Source organism: Tiliqua scincoides, chromosome 8 (genome assembly GCF_035046505.1).
Source record: "Tiliqua scincoides isolate rTilSci1 chromosome 8, rTilSci1.hap2, whole genome shotgun sequence".
Lineage (NCBI taxonomy): Eukaryota > Metazoa > Chordata > Lepidosauria > Squamata > Scincidae > Tiliqua > Tiliqua scincoides.
This window is the reverse complement of record NC_089828.1, coordinates 10,273,706-10,298,266: the sequence shown is the minus strand read 5'-3', so window position 1 is coordinate 10,298,266 and position 24,561 is coordinate 10,273,706. Positions and strand designations below refer to the sequence as shown.

Below are 24,561 nucleotides of genomic sequence, written 5' to 3'. Positions count from 1 at the left end.
GATAAGTATGGGTGGCTCTGCGCCAGAGTGCTTGGTGTACTGCACCTTTAAGATTATGTCGATGTCACTGGCTTTCTGGTCTTCCCCACTATTAGGAGTGCCAGATGCTGGCAAGAAGAGAAATCAGAGACCACTTTGACATCCGCTGGCTCCTGGCAGGCTTACTCTCTGAGATCTGTGCAACCTAGCCAGCCTCTCTCACATTCCCAAGCCCTGACTGCTACTGTCTTTAAAGCCTTGGCTGTCGGTGGTTTTGTTTTTTAAATGCAACTTCAGAAACTCTGGAGATGTCCTCTGGAAGTGGATCAGCTGTGATGAAAAATGCAAAGTCCTGCAAGAGGTACAACAAAAGTGTGAGACGCCATGCCAGCATCTACCAGGATCCACCCCACAGGTGAGAGAGTGTCTTTCTGTTTAGATTTGTCAGATAGAGATGCTTAGGAGAACTGGGGACAAAGAAAGGCAGCAGGTGACAAGAGCTGAATTTCTCACCTTTACAGGATAACTGATACCTGACAAAATTCCCTATTCTACATAACTATGAAAGAGACAGGGGCCTTGTTCCCTTTTAAATACGGTGGTCACAGTACACTCACCCTTCTCTCTCATTTAATCTTTCTTTCTATCAGTCACACATTCAAGGCAGCTAATAGAATATAACTACTTGAAGATTATTAAAAGATCACAGTTACTGGAACACATACACACACACACCCATAGCCATCACTGAGTTTGGAATTGGCCTTTTGGCTACAATACTCTAGGAAATTATTAATAAGAAGTTAAGAGAATTTCTTTTGTAAATTTTTTCAAGTCTCTGCTTCCCCCCTCCCCCCCACACACACACAGAAAGCTGCAATTCTTTGCTCTGCTTACCTGGAAGTAAGTTCTATTGAACACTGTTGAGCTGACTTATGAGTAAACATGTAGGATTGTGCCTTAAAAAAAACACCTTCCAATGAAATCCAGTGCGTTGGCTCTCTATTTCTGAAAGGCTCCGGCTTTTTGTTAGTTGTTTCAGCGGAATGTTATAAGCAAGTTGGTTGGGTGGCTCTTAAAGAAAGTTATGGCTCATTTTGTTAATGTAAGGAAAATATGAACTGCTGAATCTTACATATACAATTGGAAACATAACCATTATCCATCTGCTATGAATGTACAGTAGTTTATGCTTCTGGCTGTTGCCTGAATAGACAAATCTATTATCTGCATCAGGGAATAGTTCAGAATGAACCATTTCAGGACTCGGTGAAATATTTAGGCTACAATTCTATAGTTACTAGATAGTAAGTTAGACTTAATGGTCCTCATTTCTGAGTCGACGTGTATAGGACTGCACTGTCAGTGGTACACTTCTCTAAGTGAGAAAGGGTCACAAGAGGAGTGTTTTAGCAGTAGTGCTGAAATCTTGTACACATTAACCTGGGACTAAGTCCTACTGCGCTCGATAGGTCTGACTGCTGGGCAAACTTGCATAGGATTCAGCAGTATTATCCCTGTATGCATGACCACTGGAAATTGATAGATTGGGGACATTTATTCATTTGTTATCCTGCTCCTGAAAACAGAGCATTTTGTTGTTAAACCATTTTTGCCGTACGTTGCACATATGCAACAGGGATCAAATGTGGGCCGGCCAAAAATGGGTTTATTGGAGTTCAAACAAAGGTAATGCAGACCAGCAATTCAATGTGTAGTGACCTTTTTTACTGGAAGGATTGTAATCCTGTGGAATTATGGTTCTAAGGAAGTGCTCCTTGCTCAACCGTTGATGTTTGAAGGGGGACGTACAAAGTGTTAGTTATTTTTTTTCTATAAGGACAATGCTCCAATCTGTTAACTGTTCTGTGCAGGGATAGAAAGACACACACAGGCAAAAGCATCGAAGAAATATGTCTATTAATGTAACTGATTGTGTTTGGCCAGAGTGACCAGCTACAATGGGGAACACAGTGCCTATATCTTTAACCATTGTAGAGAAGAGGGAATTTTGGCAGGTGCAGCTTAACATGGAAAGTTTTAAAAAGCTACATCTGCCAATATTCCCTCTTCTATAGAGTGGTTAAAGGTGTAAGCACTGTGTCCTCCATTGTATCTGGTCACCCTGTGTTTGGCTGAAAATTTTGACTGGAAAAAATAACTCATCTGTGTTTTCCATGGGATACTGGATATATTTAGCAACTCGGATGAAGACAATGGGGATGAGAAGGTGGACAGCAATGACCCTGAGCAGATCTTCCAGAACATTCAGTTCCAAAAGGAGATTATGGCGAACATTCGTTGCAGACCTTGGCCCATGAGACAAAAACTTAGAGCACTAAGGTAATGGAGATTTTCCGGCACCATCAGTCATGTCTGAAGTGTACAGTTTTGCAAAGCCCTCCAGAAGCATGACCTCAAATTATTTGCACTTGCTAAGAAAGAAAGCAGTAGCTACAGCTAGACTAGTAATAATAGCCAGTGGATAATGCGCTGTAAACATTATAACTTTATAATATAGTCAACAATTCCCATTATAAGCTTGGAATTGTCCAAGGCATCCTTCCCATAACAGTTGCATTGAGCAAGACATGAACCTTCTCGTAGAGAGACCTTGGCTCAGTGGCAGGATATGTGCTTTGCAGTCAGATTGTCCCAGTTCAGTCCTGGGCATCTCAAATTACAAGTGTCTCAGGAGTGGAAAAGGCCCTTGCCTTTGTTCCTGGATAACTGCTTCCAGTCAGAAGGCACAATAAAAGCATCTGGCTTGTTAGAAGGCAGCTTTTATCATGTATACCCCACAAACCCTTACTGTGCAATCCTGTGCATGTCTACTTGGAAATAAGCCCCATTGAGTTCAATGGGACTTACGTTCATGTGAGTGTGGATAGGATTGCAACCTTATGGCCCAGTCCTCTTCCCCTATTTGTGAACAAGGCCCTGCAATGGCACATGGAGCACACCACCACCAGTCAGAGCCACCGTCAAGCAGCAGCAGCTTCTGAACTGGACTGCTGCTGACTTCAGACCATTCCAGGGCAGATAAGATGGTGAGATGGTATTTTGTGGGTGGGAAAGGAAGGTAGGGGGCATATCAGGGCAGATTGGAGGGGGGGCAGGTGCAAGGAGCAGGCTGGGATAGATGGAGCAAATGCACACACCAGATACTACTCCCCCCCATTTTTTGGCCTACCCTTTTTTCTCCTCAGATGTATGTAGCTATATAGCTGACATTGGTCCAAGGAGATCCATGAGCTATCAGGGGCCTACACAGAAGTAAGGGGAAAATATTTCCCCTTACCTGGAGCAGGCCCCCTGATCCCCCCTCCCACCATTAGATGCATTGCATGCTCTGCAAGTGCAGGTACATTGGCACAAGTGGTAGGGGATAGGATTGGGCAGTTAGTGGGTTTGCTATTCAATGCTTGACTTGCACTTCTCTATGCCATTTTCCAGGGTGGTGGACATGTGAATGTGGAAACGTGATAAACTCATGAAAGTGTACATGTAGAAAGTTTTTTTGGGTGGCAATCTATGTGTTTTGGGCAGAAGAACACCAGTTATGAACCTGGCCCCTGTGGTACCCTGGGGTCTGCAATGCCACCCTCCCCCTGCATCATGCCACCCCCCCCCCTCTGGGATACTTACCTAGCCTGCCACTGAAGAATACTTACTATTGACACATTCCATGAGTATGGTATATAGTGGATGGAATGCTGAACCAGGAGCAGAAGATGGAACATTCTTTAGTCATTAAGCTCACTGGGTCATCATGGATGAGTCTCCATCTCTTAGCCTAGGGGTGTCCAAACCCCGGCCCGGGGGCCACTTGCGGCCCTCAGGGGTTACCAATCCGGCCCACAGGGAGCCCCCAGTCTCCAATGAGCCTCTGGCCCTCTGGATACTTGCTGGAGCCTGTGCTGGCCCGACGCAACAGCTCTCAGCATGAGGACGGTTGTTCAACCTCTCACCTGAACTGTGGGATGAGGGCTCCCTCCACTACTTGCTGTTTCACTTGCTGTGATGCAACAGTGGCAGTGAAGGAAAGGCTGACCTTGCTTTGTGCAAGGCCTTTTATAGGGCTTGAGCTACTGCAAGACCTTCATTTATTCATATAAGTTCTGTTTTTAATAAATTCATTTATGTAAATTTATTCAAATTTCAAATGTAAATTAATTCTTTTTTTCCCCTGGCCCCCAACACAGTGTCAGAGAGATGATGCGGCCCTCCTGCCAAAATGTTTGGACACCCCTGTCTTAAGCCTAACCTGCCTCATAAGATTTGAGGAATAAAATGGGAGTGAGTTTTTTTTAAAACCATTCCAAGCACAATTTGGTTCTATTACAGATTCAGAACTATATTGGCCTGCAACCTAATCCATTTTAGGCATGTAAGTGGGTTCCATTGCTTCACTAGGAATCTGTAGCCATGACCTTGTAAGGTGGTCTTATCTTATTATATTAACATCTACTACAATTTCTAAACAATTTCTAAATCAGTGTCTACACTGGATCATACCCTTCTTTAAAAGGCTTGTTTGATTTTGAATTGTAGCAAAGCTTCACTTTGTAAGTCAAGCGACTTGGCCAATTTCTGAGACATTATTTATGGGAGTGGAATGACAGGAGCTCGGAGTGTAATGAGATTTCGGTCATACAAAATGAAGCTTTTGTCTTCCTTGGCAGACAAGCTAAAGAGATTGTGCTGAAGTACGAAGGTCGGCTGACTCGAACAAGAGGCTACCAGGCAGCTGGTGCAGAGGTGGGTCTGCTTTCCATTAAAATCTCCAGAGTTCATCTTTCATGGAAATTATTGAGAATTTTTATGTGCAGAGAGAAACATTTTCTTCCTAGCTGAAGAACAGGACAGCAGCCCATGAGTTGCTAATTTATTTTTCAGAGGCGTCTCCAGGAGAAAGGAAACAGATCGTGATGGGGGAGGGGGGCTTTGATGCATCTCCCCTCCCCAAGGGTGAGGCTAATTGGGATGCACAAAAGGGTTTTTTCTGTCCTGCAGCCCCCAGAATGTGGAACTTCTTTTGCTATGTAAGCTACTTTGAGAACATTTCTCTGTTGAAAAATGTTGCAATCCTATTAGCACTTACCTGGAGTAAACTCCACTGAACATAGTGGAATTTATTTCTTATTGTAAGTTGGTTGGTTGGCAACCTTCAGTCTCGAAAGACTATGGCATAAGCCTATAGCACCCGGTATTCCCAGGCGGTCTCCCATCCAAGTACTAATCAGGCCTGACCTTGCTTAGCTTCCGAGATCAAACAAGATCGGGCAGGTGCAGGGTAACAGTTGCTACTATTGTAAGTTACTCTTTGATATCATAGTGCATAGGAATACACTGCTGATATTCTCAATAATAATAATAATAATAATAATAATAATAATAATAATAATAATAATAATAATAATAATAATAATAATAATAATCCTTTGCCACAGGACTCCTTGGCTCCAGGGCCTCTGAGAGGAATTTTAATTTTATCAGGGGGTGTGTTTCTTTTGGGCCCCATTCCCTTCTCCATTGGATCATAACTTCATATGATCATTCAAACACAATTTCTACAAATCACAATATATAAAACTATGTAGGTTTACACAAAAAGTGAATGCTCATCTTCACACAATTTATGACAAAAAGTTATAATAATAATAACTAGGTCAGGGGTGCTCAATAGGTGGATCGCGATCTACCAGTAGATTGCGAGGCAAAATGAGTAGATCATGGAGTGCCGACCCCCCTTCAGGTGCCTCTGGGAGGAAACGCCAGGAGTAAGCCCCATTGTACTCAATGGGGCTTACTCCCAGGTAAGTGTGGCTAGGATTGCAGCCTCACAGCCTAATCCTAGGCATGTCTACACAGGAGTAAGTCCTGTTATACTCAGTGGGGCTCAAGGTACACCAACATACATTGTACACATAAATGTTATATGTTATGATGACGCGAACATTGTAAAAAAAACTCTGGTAGATCTCCGGGCCTTCCTGGGTTTCAAAGTAGCTCTCGAGCCAAAAAAGTGTGAGCACCCCTGAACTAGGTATTTATATACTGCCTTTCTGGTCATCTGATTACTCCTCTGACTTTATTCAAGGCGTTTTACATGGGCAGGCATTTCTAAATCCCTCAAGGGGTTTTTTACAATCATAGAGGTTCTCTCTTTCAAGAACCAACAACATTTCAGAATGGATCTTCCTGGTTTGGTCTCACTTCTGGCCTCCAGTTCTCCCACGCAGGCTAACAAGCAGCTCCATCTCTCACATGGAGGGCAGCCAAGACGCTTCTCGCTCATGCCAAGAGCAGGTGGAATCACTCAGCTCGGCTTGTCAGCTGCTTCAAGGTATCGCCCTTCTCAGCCGTTCAGGGAGCTGCTGTTGTCCTTGAACTGGCAACCTTCTGATGTTATCTTCGGGCTAACGGAGGCTCTACCCTCTAGACCAGCCCTCCTGCCTCCTGACCTCAATGTCAATTGTGCTTCTTTCATGAGGGCATTCCAAATATGGGGCACCACAACTAAAAAGGGCCTCTCTGCTAAATCTCTGCTCACCTAACCTCAACTGGCAGTGGGACATGTAGTTGGTTCTCCAATCAGACAGTAGGAATCATCTGAGTTTTACATTTCCAGCAAATCAGAATATAATTGGTGTTCAATTTCTTTAGGGAATAATGTAACTGCTCTGAAATGACTCCGAAATTTCGCACAAAGTGAAATTCAAAGTGAATTTTCAGGGTTCTGCTCAACGCAAAACACCTGGGAATTTTCAAGGGAGGCCAAATGAGCTTCTATAAAACAAGTGATGCTTCTCATGGGATCCTTGCATGTCCCTAAATTCATATGTATGTTTCAAATTGGCGCTGCTGCCAACTTTAATACCCAAGACTTATTTACTATCCTGCTCTATAAGAGCCACAGACCTTTCACAGCCTGATAAGCCTGGGTCTCTGATTGAAGTAGAAATTCTGATGCCTTTTGTACCATCTGTTAATTCTTTGTTTAATTAAAGAACTTCCAATAACAGCAATAAAGTCTCAGTAGCACCATAAAATTAATTAGCTTTGGTCATTGGATGAGTTGATCATGCATTAACAAAAACTTGGCTTGAAAGAAATTGAGTATGCACTAAATAAAGGGGAGTCGCTAAGGAGACTGCTGGTTTTAATTGACTGCACAGCAACACTGAATGTGCATACAGCATTAATGCCATTTCAATGCTGATGCCCCCTCACATGCAAATCCACCCCTACCACTTACCTGGACTGCACAGTGCCTCACGCTTCTCCAGGACGCATCAGGGAAGCCTCCTGAAGGTTCCCCGATGCTTTAAACTGTGCTTCCGGGAAACCAGAAGCAGTTTCCAACCCTGTTGGGAGCCTCAAACTGTGGGGTCCTAAAGGCGTGCGAGATTCTGTGGCCAGGGCATTTGCCCCATCAAATGAATGGGAGGTCTGCTGCTGGATCAAATAGGGAATGTTAGACTTGCAGCACAGTTTCAGCAAAAGCAAAATTTGAAGTGAATTTGGAGAGTTTGGGTAGGCAAATGTGATCCAATAAAGCCAGACAATTTTTCCAAGCCCTCTGATCCCTAGATCTTCCCGAGACTTTTCCTAAAGCAAAATTGGAGGTTTTGTACAACACCAGGGATATCAAACTGAGGCATCTGGCAGCAGTATCTAGCTGGTTTACTCACCAAACAACTAGGGCAGCCTTCCGCCTAGTCTTTGCTGTGGAACATAGGAATCTATATTGTGGGACATAGAAATCAGCCTTATACAGAATCAGACATTTGGTACATCTAGCTCAGTATTGCCAGCTGAGCAGTGACTGGCCAGGAGATGCCAGGGATTGAACCTAGGAACTTCTGCTTACAAACCATGGATGCAGAATGCGGTGGCCCAGATGGTTAAAGGAGGTAGACGATATGACTCTGCTGGGCCACTGCTTCAGCAACTACACTGGCTACCCATTCACTTCCAGTCCCAATTCAAGGTGCTGGTATTAACCTTTAAGGCCCTTCACAGTTTGGGTCCAGAGACCTCCTCCTGTGCATTCCAATCCACCCATTTAGGTCATCAGAGGGGGCTCTTTTATAAATGTTGCCTCTGTCCCAAGTGAGAGGAATGGTGGCTCAGGGGCAAGTCTTCTCTGTAGTAGCAACGCAACTATGGAATTCCCTTCTGGGGAATTAAAAACTACCCCCTCCTTCATGGCTTTTCAATGAGGACTCAAAACACATCTGTTTTGTCTGGCATTTGGTTGACGGGTGGATATTTGCTCTCTGTGCTCTGAGATACTGCTATGGCTTTACTACTTCCCTGGACTAATTTATCCCTCCCCCACCCCCATGGCTCAACGATATTTGTTGGGTTTTGCTTTGTTTTGTTTTAATGTTTTAATATGTTAGTGTTTGACGTGAAAATCAATGTTTTAATGTTTTGACTTTTTTTAAAATTTGTTATATGCTGTACATTTATTATGGAGCTTTGTAAGCTGCCTTGGGCATTTGCTTCACCTAGGGAAAGGCAGGATATAAATTTTTCAAACAAATAAAAATATACCACCAAGCCACACCTCTTCTTGTGCCATCCAAAGAATGGCCAGGTACTGCAACTCAACCAGACCAGATGATCTCAGGAGTCTACAGGGATCGGCTAGCCCTATATAACTGTACCTTAAGTCTTGGTGCCTCCATCTGAACAACCTGTTGTTAGAGTAACTGTATTTGCACTTCTGGCCTGTCTAACTGCTACTGTTTAGAACTGGCGAATCTGCCTTGAACAAGCTGCCTACACAGATAATATAGCAATATATTGGCATACTGGTGAGCAAATTCACCTGTGATACCATTCATAATACATGTGAAAATGAGACCAGTGGAACAATCCTTCATATAGGCTTACGTCCTGGAATGTCTCATGAGTGATTTCATTATGGTATATTTTTATGAAGAAAAAAACAGTATTTCTTTAATGCTTTTTTCTCAGCTGTGGCGAAAGTTTGTTCGGCTTGCATATAACTTTATAGTCCTCTTCATTCCTTGGGAAATGAGAATAAAGAAAATAGAAAGTAAGTATGGATACCTTAAATAAGTAAAATGCAGCTAAGAATAAGGGATTTTCTTTGGTTGAGAAAGGGTGCAATCCAGGCCCTTGGATAGGCAAGAGCAAGTCCGCGGGCAAGCCGCAGTAGAGCAGGGGATGGGACCAGGATCTGGCACTTGCATTGGATCCTAACCCTGGTCATAAGAACATAAGAACAGCCCCACTGGATCAGGCCATAGGCCCATCTAGTCCAGCTTCCTGTATCTCACAGCGGCCCACCAAATGCCCCAAGGAGCACACCAGATAACAAGAGACCTCATTCTGGTGCCGTCCCTTGCATTTGGCATTCTGACATAGCCCATTTCTAGAATCAGAAGTTTGCACATACACATCATGGCTTGTAACCCGGAATGGATTTTTCCTCCAGCAACTTGTCCAATCCCCTTTTAAAGGCATGCAGGCCAGATGCCGTCACCACATCCTATCAAGGAACAGACAGACAGCCTGCTGCAGAAGCGGGTTTTGGTAGCCACAGGACACTTTCCATTCTAGTGTGAGCCTAAATATGATGGTACTAATTTTCTGCATGATTTCTTTATTTAAAAGATTTTAGAGAGACTAGAGATTGTGTTTGCTTTTCTGTATTACTGTATCTTGCTGCCGATGCCACATGGGTGGTTAGTCTGTTCCAGGTAAGATGGTGAATGCCTCATCAAAGATAAATTCTGGTCCTGGGTAGTCTGGAGCAGCTTTGGACTGCTCAGATTTACGCCATTTATTGAGGTGGCACAGATTCCAGTAGCTGCATTGGTGCTGCTATGGCATTACTCAGAGTAAGGGGAATGCATTCCCCTTGCCCCTGGCTGAGCCACAACTGGCCCCAATTCTGTGTTGGAGATGCGGCAGGCCAGACAGCCTCCCCATTCCAGCGCGGGATAGGACTGGACTGAAAGGCAATTAAATGGATTGCAAATTTTTTCTTGCATGCTATGCTGGAGCTAGAAAATCAACAGTTCGTTGTGTATGTGTGTGTATAAATATAAATACAAATACAAATATATAAATATAAATATTTTTTATTTTGTGGTTTAAGGTCATTTTGGCTCTGGAGTTGCTTCTTACTTTATTTTTTTGAGATGGCTGTTTGGGATCAATATTGTGCTCACCATAATGACAGGAGCATTTGTCGTTATACCAGAGGTAAGGCCAGATCTGTAGCATTTGTAGAAAAACGTTATTAGCGGCGTATTAGTCCCCTGAGCTTCATCCAGCACTCTGCAGCCAAAACCATTCTCCTCTCTTGTCGTTGCAACCATATCACCCTGCTCCTTAAATCTCTGGCTTCCAGTCCCCTCCCAAATCCAGAACAAGTTTCCGCTCTTTACTATTGCCTTGACCTTTGCTGATTCTCAACTATCATGAAGGATTTAGTCATCCCCCACACTACTCTACTGCCTGTAGGTTTCCTCCTCTCTTGAACCATAGTGCCTGCATGCTCATACTACCCCCTTATGTTTGGAACTGCCCTCTGCAATACCTGCTAGATGTCCCCTGTCTTTGTTCCTTCCTTCCATCAAATCCCCCCTCCGAATTCACCTTTTCTGAGATGCTTTCCACACCACACCTTAATCTCCGTCTTGTACTGCAAAGAAACTTAAGTCCGTGTAACAGGAACAATTGTATAGGAACAGGAACAATTGTATATTTTCACCTGCTTCCTCCATCTTTCTCCCTTTTGTCAGTATCTAGGTTGTAAACTCCTCAGGGCAGGGACCTGACTTTTCATTCTCCAGGTAATGCACCTTGTGCCTGGAGGGTGCAATAATTTATAGTAATTGTTACGGCAGTAATTCCTTAAAGTGAACAAATGCTATGTGCATCAGCACAGCTGTAGGTCTGTCCAAACTTTATGGAGAGCTTGGCATGGGACTGCTAGTTTGGGCATAACATCTGCCCTAGTTGAAAGAATGGGGGGCGGGCTTTTTCTATTCAGCCTTTTGTTTTGTTGCAGATCCTGGCAGGAGAGCCATTCGGAACCACTCCCAGGAAGACTATCCCTAAAGAGCAATATGAATCTGCACAGGACCTGGATACCATCTGGTCTTTGGGGGCAAGGCGAATGACCTTCATTATATTTTGAACCATAGATACAAAATCTACGTGTCTTAAAGGAAACAGATGCTAGCGAGTCTGTTTACTGTTTTGTTGCTGTTCCTGCAGGGTTACCTCCAGTACTCAGTGTTGTTCTATGGCTACTACGGCCAGGCCAAGAAGATTGGGAAAGGGGGCTACCGGCTGCCTTTGGCTTATTTCCTTGTTGGGATGGCAGTGTTTGCCTACAGCTTCATCATCCTCTTAAAGAAGTAAGGCAGCTCTTTGGAATGATCTCATCCCAATCGAAGAGCAGTTTGGACTAATTCACATGTCTGTGTTCATCAGTCATTGACTAGCATTTAGTAGTGAGCCATGTGTAGGAATGAGATGAGCCATCACATCTTTGCCACTGCAGACAGAAAGTTTGTTTAGGTTGAGTGCCTTATACTTACAGCCTGTACCTGCGCTGTATGTGGGGATGAGCACAAGACCTTATAGTGTTCACACTACAGAAAACAAGGACAAAATATCTGGATTTTGGAACAGTCTGGATTTTGGATGTCCAGATAAAGGGTAATCTACCTGTATCTCCAGTGTCGCCTAGAATGTGAACCAAGCATTGAAAAGTCCAGTGATGAGGAATCAAGTGCACATGGGAACCAGTCATTCTTCGAGTCACGTTTAAGTTTGCTTAAACATATCTACATATGTTCATGCCTTTAGAGAGCCAACATAGTGGTTGTAGTTGTGACTTTAAATCCCCACTCAGCCAGAAAGTTCACTGGGGGAACTGGGCCAGTCGTTCTCAATCAGCCTAACCTCTCACACAGGGTTGTTGTGAGGCTGAAATGTGGCAGGAGTAGGGAGAACAAGCACATTGGAGATCAAGCTCATCTCAACTCATTGGAGGAAGGTTGGGGTCAAAATTAAATACTTATTATAGCTCTTCTTCATTACTCTTTTTTTTCCAGGATGGCCAAAAATTCAAGAATGAGCCTAGCAAGCGCTTCTGATGAAAATTATACATTTTGTTGGAGGGTCTTCTGTGCCTGGGATTACCTCATTGGCAACCTTGAGGCCGCAGAGAGCAAGTCGGCTGCCATCGTCAATGGCATCAGGGTGAGCTGCCCCACTTGGTAACTGGAAGGGAGGTTTGCCTTTGATCGTGCAAATGGGCCAGACATATTTGTCTTGGGTGTTTATGTCTGTTTTTCCTGTTCTCAGATAAGAAAGAGGCTCTGTGCCTCTCTGAGCAACTAACTGAACACTGAACACCAATAAAATGCTATAATTCATGTAAAGGATGTTTAAATCATTGTTTCTGTGTTTCTTTCAAGGAAGCTATAGTGGAAGAGCAAGAAAAGAAGAAGAGCACTAACCTGTATGTCCATATATAATTTTCCAACAAAAAGCTCAGATTCTCTCTATCCTTTTAAAGAATGTCTAAAATGATGATGATGGTGATGAAAATATATATATAAAACAATATATATAAAATATATTAAAAAACAATATATATATTGTTTTTCCAATTAAAAAAAAAGTTCTCAAAGTGGTTTCCATAGTTAAGGAATAATAAGAAAATGATCTGCTGACAAAATACTACTCTGTGGTTACGTCTCTTGTGTCCCATTCCTGTTTTCAGGGCTGTTACAATAACCTTACGGATCATTGCAAACATCCTCGTACTCCTCTCACTCGCTGGAAGCATTTACATCATTTACTTTGTGGTGGATCGGTCTCAGAAGTTAGAGCGGACTAAAAAGGAGCTGACTCTCTGGGAAAAGAATGAGGCAAGTGCGTTCTCTTGGGGCCTTGTCCTTCTGCGACACAGAAGTGATTATCCTGGTCTTCCTTGATGGGGTACCTGCTCAGATTCTGGGAAAACCTTTGCATAAGCCATTCATAATTTTGTGGACCTCTCCTATGTTTTTGTTTTTAATTCCTCTTACTCATGTGAAGCTGCTTCCAACTGAGTCAGATCATTGGGGTCACCTAGCCCAGGACTGTCTGCTCTGAATGGCAATGGCTCTCCAATGGCCTTTCTCATCACGTCCTTTCTAACCCTTTTAAAAAAAAAACACTAGAAACACCAGGAATTGAACCCTGGATGTTTGGTGTGCACAGCTCTACCAATAAGCTACAATCTCTCTCCTCAATATTTTAAATGATGTATGGTCTCTTTGCCTGTGGTGGAGCCCATATCCAGCCTGGCTTTAAATGGTTGTTGTTTGCCTGGCTATTCACCATAACAATTCACCTGCACCTGCACCATAACAAATCTTCCTGCACTGAGACTGTCTCTCTTCCCTCCCTGTGTCTACACACCAGCACTAACGCATGCATGCTCATTCCTTACAGCCAGTGAGTGGGTGCATTTCTTTCTACAATGCCACTGGGGTCATTGTAGGGGAAAACATGATGGCTGCCAAGAGAAGCAAATAAAAATCTGCCACCACCACTACCACCAGCTAAGACCCCGTGCAAATCTCAGGTGAAGGCCCACCCACAAGGAGAGGGGTCCACTGGAGAGCAACCTGCCAAGGAACTCCTTAAACCTGGCATTGGCCTTACCTTTAAACATGTATTGTGCAAATAGGTTTTTCTGAACAGGAGGGCATCATACAGGTCTGTTCATCAGAAATCTGGGGTTGGTGGAGGGTATGATCAGTTGAAACTCCAGTTTATGGCTATATAATGTGTGAAGTGACACTTACTGAGAACAGAGCATTGGCCTAAGGGGTACACATGCTGCCCTTCTCTCCAGGTGAGTGTGGTTGTCTCACTGATCACAATGCTTGCCCCCTCTGCCTTTGAGCTGATTGCTGCGTTGGAGATGTACCATCCTCGAACCACTCTACGCTTCCAGCTAGCCAGGTATGGAAATAAGCTATATACTTATCAGTAGGGTGGGGGCTGAACCAGTTGAACATGAGATTCTAGCCCACATAACATAATGGAGAGGGTGTTATCAAAGGGCTATGTTGGAAGTCCTATGCTGTAGTTTCATCCATGTTGTGTTTTGGCAGAGTTCTTGTCTTATACCTGGGAAACCTCTACAGCTTAATCATTGCACTTCTTGACAAAGTGGATAGCATGAGCTTTGCAGTAAGTAATTTAATGCATTCTTAATGCATTTACTCTATATGAAACCCACCTGGTGGTTTTGCTTGCAGCTTAATTTACACATTTATGAAATAAGAATGAGCACAAGGTAGTGATTGGGAGCAGGAAATCATAAGTGCCTTCCTGAAGGATGCTGCGGCATGGAAAAATCTTGTGACCTAAGTTCCTGCTGACTCCAGGCTGAAGACCTGAACAAAAAACCTTGGCTGTTTATTTTATAGGAAACCTGAGTGCAAAAGTGCTTCCATCCCATGACTTGCTTTAGGAATGGTTTCCTGGTTTTGGATATAGCAGAGATGGGAACTCGAGACTTGAAGACACGATGGGAACTCGTTTTTGTGACTTGTAAGGAACTCAAGTCACATGCATCTCTGACTCAGGCATTGTCTCATGACTTGTGACAGTGACTTAGAAATTAGTCATGACTCGTATAGACTCAAGTTTTGATTCTCTTTACTGTGTGTGTGTGCTTGCTTGTTTACTCCCCCCCCCCCATCACTTCTGTGTTGCCCCAAAAGACTTCATGGGTGATCTGGAAGCCATCTTTCAGAACAACGGCAGCAGTAGACATAGTAGGAGGAAGGTAGATGGTTCCAGGAGGTGGGGCTGGGGGGGGTGTTGAGGGGAGGAGGAAGGCTTAGAGTTTGTTTTGTTTTATCAAGAACTTGACTCATTTGTTGAAATGACTGGAGTCAAAATGACTTGTAATTTTCCATGAGTCAGTGGTGTGCACAATGACTCATAACTTGACTCGAGTCATGGGGTCACTGACTCAAGACTTGGCACTGTGACTCCAGCACATCTCTAGGATATAGGACAGGAAAAATCTGTGCTTGCCTTATCCACTGCATGTTCCACATCTGGGGTGAAACAGAGATCAATAAGTTATATTGACGTGTCCTCTTGCCACCTGGAAATGGAGACAGGTTGACCAATTCAGATAAACCTTTTGGTTCCTTCCAGGTGGGGTGTTTGGTCTTGGGTTTTCACACTCAGTTTCCTCACTCTTCACAAGGGTGCAGCATGGCAATGACCCAGGTGTGGACTGGTTAGTGCCCAGATGTGAACTAGTTAGTTCCATCTTTTCTTTGAGAGCACATGCCCACCCAATTGGCAACAATAGGTAACTGGATGGGAAGAAGAAGAATGGTCAGTCCGCTGTGACCCGCAAGCACACTATACCTAATGCTGTGTGGAATTGCTGATGTAATTCCACTTGTTCATAGTGGGAAAACAATAAATTGGGGATGATATGAGGAGCAAGTCTTGAAGCACCCTTGGAGAAGTATATGAAATGTCTGCACTTAATGTGTTACATTTTTATGGTACAATTTCAGAAACTTGAAACTCTCAACAATGGAAGTTCCACAGTGATTGCCACAACCTTCTTGCCAGCGAAAACCCCTGTGAAAGACAGCTTTTCAACAACCGTTTCCAACGCACAGATTGGGAGGAACAGTACCTTCCTTCCACCCGAGAACAAGTCAGCTTCTTCCGACTATAGCATCCACAGTCACCAAGATCAGTGCTGGGAGACCTACGTTGGTCAAGTATGCAGCTGTCCCAAAATGGCTTTTGATTTGTATCCTGGGAAACACCCTGTGTCCATGCAGAGTATTCTGAGACTAAACTGTGTTATACTGCATTAGAGCATTGGTCTCCCAATATGGTCTACATCAGTGTTTTTCAACCAGTGGTACGGGTACCACCAGTGGTACTTGAGATGGTGGTACTTGTGGGACCCCTGCCATCTGTCGGTGAGACCAGGAACACGACACAACGAACAGTGGTAGGAGGCTTGGCTCAACAAGCAGAGCTCCAAAGCATGCTTTTCCATGCTTGAAAAAGCCCTCCTGTCCATCCTGAGTCTCTTACTGGTGTTTGTTGCATCACATCTGTCCTCCCAACCCAGAAGTAACTGGCTCTGATGTCATCGCCAGTTACTTCTGATGGTACTTCAGATACGATGGACCTTATGAAGTGGACAAACGTTGAGAAACACGGGTCTGTATTATTTGTCACTTCATGACCTGCCCCCTCAAAACAGTAGTGTAACCAGAGGGGGAGGGCAGCATGATAAGTACTACAGGTGCTGCAACGCATTGTATAAGTGGTCCCTCCTACCTGCCTTCAGAGCCATTCCAGGCAGTACTTATAGTACTTGCAGTACTTACCATCCCCTCTGGCTACTCCACTGTGCCAAAGCTTGGAATCTAAACTTTGATGTGGGAGAGAAAAGGAGAAGTCAGGAGAGGCAGAGGCAGGGGAGAAGCATCTTCTCTGTCATCCTTTGTGGAAGGAAATGAAGGTAGTTCTCTTTGCTTTGGAGAAGGCCAGGTAGAATGGGCATCTCTTCTTTCTGAACTTGATCTGATGCTTTTGCACATCATTTGTGTTTCAGGAGATGTTGAAGCTGTCGATCATTGACATGCTGTTCACCGTGGCCAGCATCCTGTTAATTGATTTCTTCCGTGGGCTCTTTGTCCGATACTTAAGTGACTGTTGGTGCTGGGACCTGGAAAGCAAGTTTGTGAGTATATGCCAATGTAAATAGTTAACATTTAGGGTGCATGATGCAGACACGTGTTGGCTACCAAAAACCACATCCCTGGCTTGTATTCACCTCTGTCGTAACCTGCAGTTAGTGCTGAGCCAAAAATTCAGTACTGAGAAATTTCAGCTCAGATGTTGAGGTCACTGGAGGTGGACAAATGATCATCATTTTACTTTTGGTCACTATCACCTGTTACGGCAGCCTTCTCCCCAATAACTAATGACAGGTAGCTGCCATTCCCCCCCCCCCCCCACACACACACACACAAATGCCCCCTTAGTATGATCCTACCTTGGGTGTCACTCTGAAAAGATGTGCTGGTAGTGGTGGTGGTAAATTTCTCCTCCCCCCCCCCCACATGGCCACAATGCCCCCTGAATTGCACAACCTGCATATCTGGCAGCAAAATACGCCACTGAGGAGTGGAAAGGGTCCTGGAGACCAAAAAGTTTGAAAACCACTGTTCTAAATCAACTGAACAAAGTTGCTCATTTAAGGTTGTATCCGTAACAATCCTCTGCGTGTCTGTTCACTAATAAGTTCCATTATGTTCAGTGGGGCTTACTCCCAGGAAAGTATGTATAGCATTGCAGCCTTAGTCATGACTAAAGAAGTTAGTCATGACTAGAGATGTTTGTTTCTGGTGAGTAAGAGAGGATTACATCCTCAATATTAATGAACGCAGTGGGCTAAATAACATCGTTTTCAAAAACCTCTAGACACGACTACCTTCATGACTAAACTTAGGATACAACTTAATGTCAGTATCTTGTGTTTTTGTGTACTTTGCAGCCAGAATATGGAGAATTCAAAATAGCAGAAAATGTCCTGCATTTGGTCTACAACCAAGGGATGATTTGGTAAGCACTTCAATGCTTGGAATCATATAGTTGGAAGGGGTCTTGAAGGTCATCTAGTCCAAACCCCAGTTAGAAGCAATAAAACGTGGTTTGGTTTTGTTAATTGTGACAGAGCCATTTCAGTGTGACCCATGCTGTTAGCCACGGGCAGGTTTGTCTGTGGGCATTTGATTATCCACGTGAAGATTCAACAGAAGGATTTTGTAATTTCTTCGGGCTTAGTGGATTTCACCAAGGAAAACATAAAAGAGCCTTCCTGCGTCAGATCAAGAGTCCATCAAATCCATTTTCTTGTTCTCATCAGTACCTAGGCAGATGCTACCACGAAATGCACAAGCAGGGCATGAAGTTCTGCTATTATGAGAGGCAAAAATCACCTTTTCTCCTTACACATTAAGGAGAAATTCTATCCAATTTTCCAGTACTGGTGCAGCCGCAGTGCAGTCCCAAGGTAGGGGAACAAATGTTCCCATACCCCGAGGAGGCCTCTGTGACTGCTGCCCGACCACAAGATGCAATGCATGCCCCATTGACACAGCTGCACTGGCACTGGAAAATTGAACAGGATTTGGCCCTAAACTGCCTGAAGGATTACCATGCTTTTGTGTGGTTTCTCCACCAGGATGGGGGCCTTCTTTTCACCTTGCCTCCCTGCATTCAATGTTCTGAAACTGATCGGGCTGATGTACCTGCGCAGCTGGGCCGTGTTAACATGCAACGTCCCCCATCAGCAAGTCTTTAGAGCTTCAAGGTTGGTTTTAAAAAAAACACCACCACCCAAACAAATAAATAGAAGATTTTGTCCTGGGCAAGTAAATAGAAATATACTGTTGCACGAAAGGGGAAGCAGTAATTTTGGGCACTGTAATTGTGTCAGGGCCACTACCTTCAGCAAATGCCTGCCAAGAAAAATTAGACAGTGTGAAAGAAAAGGAGAGTCTTGGGCATTGTGCAGCACAAGAAGTATTCCAGGGGTGTGAAAAGAAAGATATGTGGCTTTGAGCTTGCAGTGGTGCTGATCACAGAGCCTTCTGCTTCTGGGTAATTAGCTTCAAGTCAGTAGAAAAAGACAGCTATTACTCTTTGGTGCTTGGCTAATCGAATTGTTCCGAGTTCATTTGAAGAGCATTGAGGAGGCGCTGACAGTGCAGGGGAGGACTAGAGAGGGATTCAGGCAAGAACTGAATTGCAAGCAGGAGACTGGATCTGCCACAGACTGTATAGGAGGACTCTGTATAGTAACCCTGTTGTCTCTTGCAGGTCTAATAACTTCTATTTGGCAATGCTGCTCTTCATGCTCTTTTTGTGTATGCTGCCAACCATATTTGCGATTGCACGTTACAAGCCCTCTGTCACCTGTGGCCCCTTCAGGTGAGTTGTTGTCAGGAAATGACAACAGGAAATGCTTAAGGGCCCAATCCTATCCAACTTTCCAGCTCCAGTGTAGCCACAATTCAGCCCCATGGTAAGGGAACACATGTTCCCATACCTTGAGAAGGCCCCAGTGACTGCCCCTCCACCCCAGGATGTAGCGCACACCCCACTGGCGCAACTGCACCGACACTGGAAAATTGTATAGGATTGGGCCCTAAGTTGAGAATTTTCTGGGAAAATAATGGGCTTCCTTTTCAACTTAGTGGGCAAGCCAAAATTTATGACATCGTCTTTGAGACCATCCAAGATGACTTTCCAGCCTGGTTCAATAAAGTGATGTCTTACCTGAGCAGCCCTGTGGTTGTCTTCCCTGCTCTGTTACTCCTGTTGTAAGTCTACACATCTCCCTCCTGTTTCACTGTGCTGGTGGCAGCTGAGGACCAGCATGGTATGATCCGCCTGGAACCGCATTGTATGATTGAACCCTGGGGTTATCAGGGTTGCATCATTTTAGAGAGTGGGAGGGATGGTGCATGAGTAAATATTCCTGCTCTTCATTGAGGAGGAGCCAGTGGTTCAGTTGCAGAGCTCATGGTTTCCATGCAGCAGGTTCTGGCTGGGGGCAAAGAAATGACGACTCAGAACTACTGCAAATCAGAGCAGGTGATCAGAGCCTGTCTCAGCATCCACAGTGATGTCACAACGTCACATGATGTTGTGTCTTCACTTACAGGTTCTCATTGGAGGAGGGAGCCCTCCTTCACATGGTGGATTCACACCCCAGGTTCCTTCCCCTTGAAGGGGAGACTCCTTAGGAGAAGGAACGGAAGAACCCAGAAATGACTGCCTTGCCCTGCTTGTGGACTCTCTCTGGAGGAACCTCTGCAGGAGAAGGAATGGAGGGGGGGGGGTGAAACTGCCAGTGCCTCATCCATAACTAGGGGCAGTCATGCATCCCCACCTTGGCGCAGCACCCAGGGCAGGTGCCCCTCAGGCTCTGGCCTAGTTAACACCTCTGCAGACAATATTGGACTGGCTCTGTATAAAGCAGCATTTTCACCTGTAGCCTGAGCTTGAGTACATGCAGAAGGGCTGAGGTTTAATCCCCTGGCATCTCCAGGTAAAAAGTAGCAGATGGATGGTTGATGACAGTTATCATCAATTCCTGTGCCACAGAGCAATATGATTAACATGTTGCCTTGTGTTCCTCCATTCCAGCATGCTAATTTATTATCTACAGAGTATTGCAAGGTCGTTAAAATTCACTAACAATCAATTGAGGATGCAGATTCAGAATGTAAGTACTGATCAAAATCTCAAGGTTTTTGTGACTTGCCACAAAGAAGCTCATCTTAATTAAAAAGCCAAAGCGTGGAGCAAGGAGTGGGGGAGGGGAAGTGGGCTCATTGCAAGATAAAGCGCGTATGAGCATCCTTTATTTGCTCATACATTTCTTTTCTCTTTTTTTTTTAAACAGATGTTATTAAGTTATCATAGGCTTTCCGTTAATTAGCTTTGTGTGCATTCTAGGAAAGAAATGAAGACAAGAAAAAGCTTGTACAGCTGGCAGCAGGTGAGAAGGAATATTAACAGACCCAGCTCAGACCATCAAAGCACTAATGGTCAAAGAAGCTCTTATCTACAGTAGTGTAGCTGGGGGGGGGTTGGCAAAATGTTAAGTCCAGCAGGTACTGCAATGCAATGCAATGCAAGTGTAAGTGGCCTCTCCCACTCACTCTTGGAGCCATTCCAGGCAATGATGGCAACGCACAGGAGATGCCATTCGGTTTGTCGAGTTGCAAAGGGTGTGAAGCAAGGCGAGAGTTTAGCACCTTCTCTCATGGATGAATTGCCCAGACTGGGGAACCGAGTCAACATTCTTAATTGGCTTTCCAGATCACCTGAGCTTTCTTGGGTAGGCTGATGGTTGCAGTTCCCCTTCATGCCACTCTCAGGGTGGAGCTGTGGCACAATCAGACTCAAGCCAGCCTATGCATGTCTACTGAATCCAGTGGGATTTACTTCCAGGTTAGTGGATTCAGGATGCCTTAGTGGCATAGGGGATAAGTTGCTTGGGCCTGTGGCTCATCTGCTGGCATTTTACAGAGAATTTAGGTATACATGCAGGCATGCTACAATCAGTATCTCTTAGTTCGGTGGTTTTCAAACCTGTGAACATTTCAGGGCCTTCTGGCCCCATTGACATACCTGCTGAGAAACCTGTGTGTGTGTTGCAAATAATTCTGGTAAGTGTTCTTGAGAGAACACTTGAGAGTGCTGGCCAGTCCTGTTGACCTGAGAATGCACCCTAAATTCTACCTCAATGCCCTGGGATTAAAGAGCAGTGATCAAGCTGGCTTCCATGGCTCTGCTCTTACTGCTCTTATTACTGTTCTGATTGACAAGCTTCTGAGGAACCCAAGAATTCCCAGGAACACACTTTGAAAAACACTATCTGAGTTAATGACTGCAATGGATATAATATGCATATATATACATATTAAATTTTAGCCCGAATCCAGACTATAGAAGGAAGTGATAAAAGGCCAGAGCAGGAGAGTGACATCATCAGTCAGGAGTCTTCAGCTCGGTCCTCATCGCCAAGAAAGAATGGCAGCGTGGTGAATTTTGAGTCTCCCAAAGGCAGCCAAATACCGACCATCTCTCAGTCTGTGCCACAGCCTGAAATAGCTAAGCCGGTCAGCCCAACCCCAGCGAATCCTACTCCAGCAGTTCCAACACCTGTGGTTCCAACACCCATCACGCCAACACCTTCTCTTCCTAGTATTCAGAAGCCCAGAGCTGAACCTGTTGCCAACAGGTAAGGCCTATTCTCTTCAGTCTGAAGGGAAAGTGGGCACATAAACAGGGTTTTGCAGGTATCTTTGCATCATGACTTGCTTGTGTGAATGTCCCATCAGAGATCAGATGTCACAGACAGAACTTTCATGTAAGCTTACATCACTTCAGAAGCCCAGTGCTTTTCAATTGAGTCTGTCCTCGCATTCAGCTGAGAGTTCATTCTCACAGTCAGCTGCAAGAACAATCATAGGTATGCGTGCATGCATGTGTGAATCAGAATTGCAATGCTGTTCCTCAACATGCGACAGAGCTAGCAGAATATTTCCTAATTGCTGGAATTAGAAGCTTAAGGGTCGCATTCTGTACCTGGGCAGTGGCAGCCACCAAACTGCCTAGGCAACTGCTGTCGCAAAAGTGCCTTAAGGCACTTCTGCACCGGCGGTAAGGACACTTGTCTGGTGCTGAGGCCCACACCAGTTGGTGCTGGGCCTCAGAGCCATGAAGACATTGCAGGTGAGCTACCGGCTGTAAGTTGGGTCTACTACTGGTGGTGAGGCTTTTCAGCGCAGGGGAGGGTGGGAAAGGGGCAGAACTGGGTGGGGAGAGACCAAACCAGAGGAAGGATCAGGCCCAGGAGGGGGGCAGAGATGGCGGCAGACTCTGCTGTTTAATCCAATGCCCCATCCCGAGCCTGGAGGTCCTATATGGGCCTCCTCAGTTCTGTGCCAGCAAAACAGCTGGCATAGCTCCGAGGCTCCATTGGGGCCACAGCAAATTACCCAGGGTAAGGGTACGAATGTTCCCTTGCTCCAGAGAGACTCTGACCCCAAAGAGACTTCAGCGCCACTGCTCCTCCTGGTGGTCTCGGAGCAAAGGATTGGGCTGCCCAAGTATCCCATACTTCACTTCATGGTGCTGAAAGGGGAAAAGATGGTCTGAATGCTCTAAAAAATTATAACGTGCCTTAGAATATCTCTAGTGGTGCACGTGTATTATCTAAAAATGAAGGAAGTATGCATTTTTTATAGAATGAAATGGAATATTGGATTTTTGTTCTCATACTCAAACGTATGAAGATTTAATCAACGAAGGATGCAATCCTAACCCCTATGTTGGTGCTTTCCAGCACTGACATAAGGGTAATGCAGCTCCAAGGTAAGGGAACAAACATTACCTTATTTTGAGGAGGCCTCCGTGAGTGACACCCAACTGCAGGATGCAGCACACGTCCCATTGGCACAGCCATGCCAGTGCTGGAAAGCACTGACATAAGGGGTTAGGACGGCGCCCTAAAAATGATATGATCAGCTAAGATCCCTTAACAAGGTGGCAGGTGTATGTTTTAAAAGTGCAAGCTATGGTATAGCCCAGTGTTTTCAGTTGTTGTCCTTTCAGGGAGCACTTTCTACTGCTGGGGAATGGAAATTGTATACCACTCACACTCAGGTCACATGGCCTGGCTTGTCGGACCATCATCTCACATCCCACATGGACTGAGAGTCAATTCTAGAACCTTTGCAGTGCTCCTGCATGCTGCGCAAAATATTCAGCAGTTTAAATTGAGATGGTAGCAATTGGCAGGCTGTCTTGGCTAGACTATCGCTTAGTGGCAGAGCACCCACTTTGGTTCAATGTTTGGCATTTCCAGGTAGCTATGGTCAAGACCCTTCCTTTAAAAAACCATGGGAAGTCACCATCAATTGGTACAGGCAATAGGGAGCTAGACTTGTCAACGGCAGCTCCATTTGTGCTCTTATCTTTGAGGAGAAATTGTCACTATCACTGCTGATCTCACAAAGGAAGACTGTTTGAAATCCAGCTAGCATAGTAGACTGAATTGCTGTACCTTTTTGTCTGTCTAGATACTCAGGTGCAGTCCACGGAAGTGCAAGTGACCTCTGCAAAGCAAAGGCTTTTACCCCCGTGAAGTTCAAGAAGCATGTGGAAGATGTTCATTCAGAACCCCTGTTTAGGAAAAGCCTTCGACAAGTCAATCCAGATACACATGCCGCAGCTGGAGCTCCTGCCTTGGTGGGCCGCAGAGCTCACACTGCTAGATATTATATTGTTAATGAGCATGAACCCCGCAAAAAACTCCTCCGCTCCACAACGCGGCTGCCCAGGAATTTTCGAATGGATGATTCGAGTGAGATCGTCGAGTTCTATCCAAGAAACGTCCGAAGGTACGTCGTCCGAGCACCTCATCGGGCATACTCCCCACATTTCAGCGAAGAGGAGGAAGAGGAGAGATTAAGGAGGGGCATGGCAAACCGGTATCACCGCCCCCGGTCCCTCTCGGATCTCCGAGTAGCACCCCGGTTCTACATTGGGGAATGTGCCGATGGCCAAATCCTTACTAGCAAGGCCCTGGCTAAAATGCACTACAAATCCTGGGAAGACGGCTTTGGACTTGCATTTGACAGGCCACCACAAGCCCATCCAAAGATTCACGTGAAGAACATCGAACTGGACCAGCACTTCCCGGAGCCCCAAGTGAAAGCCAAATCCAAACACAAGCCCGTATCACCCCCAACCGAGTCCGACTCCATTTCCGTTGAGTCCAGCAGTGACCAGCCAACTAGTGGCAATGATCAGTACATCCAGGTCATTCATAGCAAAGAGAAGTACCTGAAATCTGGAGCAAAGCTAACCAGGAAGAAATCCAAGACCGGCTTTGATCTAAACGTGGCTGGGGCTAATGAACTGATATGCTCCAATGTTTAG

At 44.9% G+C, this 24,561-nt stretch overlaps 1 protein-coding gene across 1 annotated transcript; it reads left to right on the top strand.

The window, feature by feature from the left end:
• Positions 1–287: 287 nt before the first annotated feature.
• On the top strand, positions 288–24,561 carry TMC3 (transmembrane channel like 3). The gene is given in 22 exon segments (XM_066636177.1): positions 288–394; positions 2,179–2,322; positions 4,665–4,740; positions 8,971–9,052; positions 10,121–10,227; positions 11,039–11,137; positions 11,248–11,390; positions 12,093–12,240; positions 12,459–12,502; positions 12,767–12,914; positions 13,889–13,998; positions 14,151–14,267; positions 15,596–15,797; positions 16,649–16,777; positions 17,594–17,661; positions 18,284–18,412; positions 18,922–19,032; positions 19,299–19,424; positions 20,254–20,332; positions 20,566–20,608; positions 21,547–21,856; positions 23,700–24,561. Coding segments are annotated over 22 exon segments (3,384 nt in total).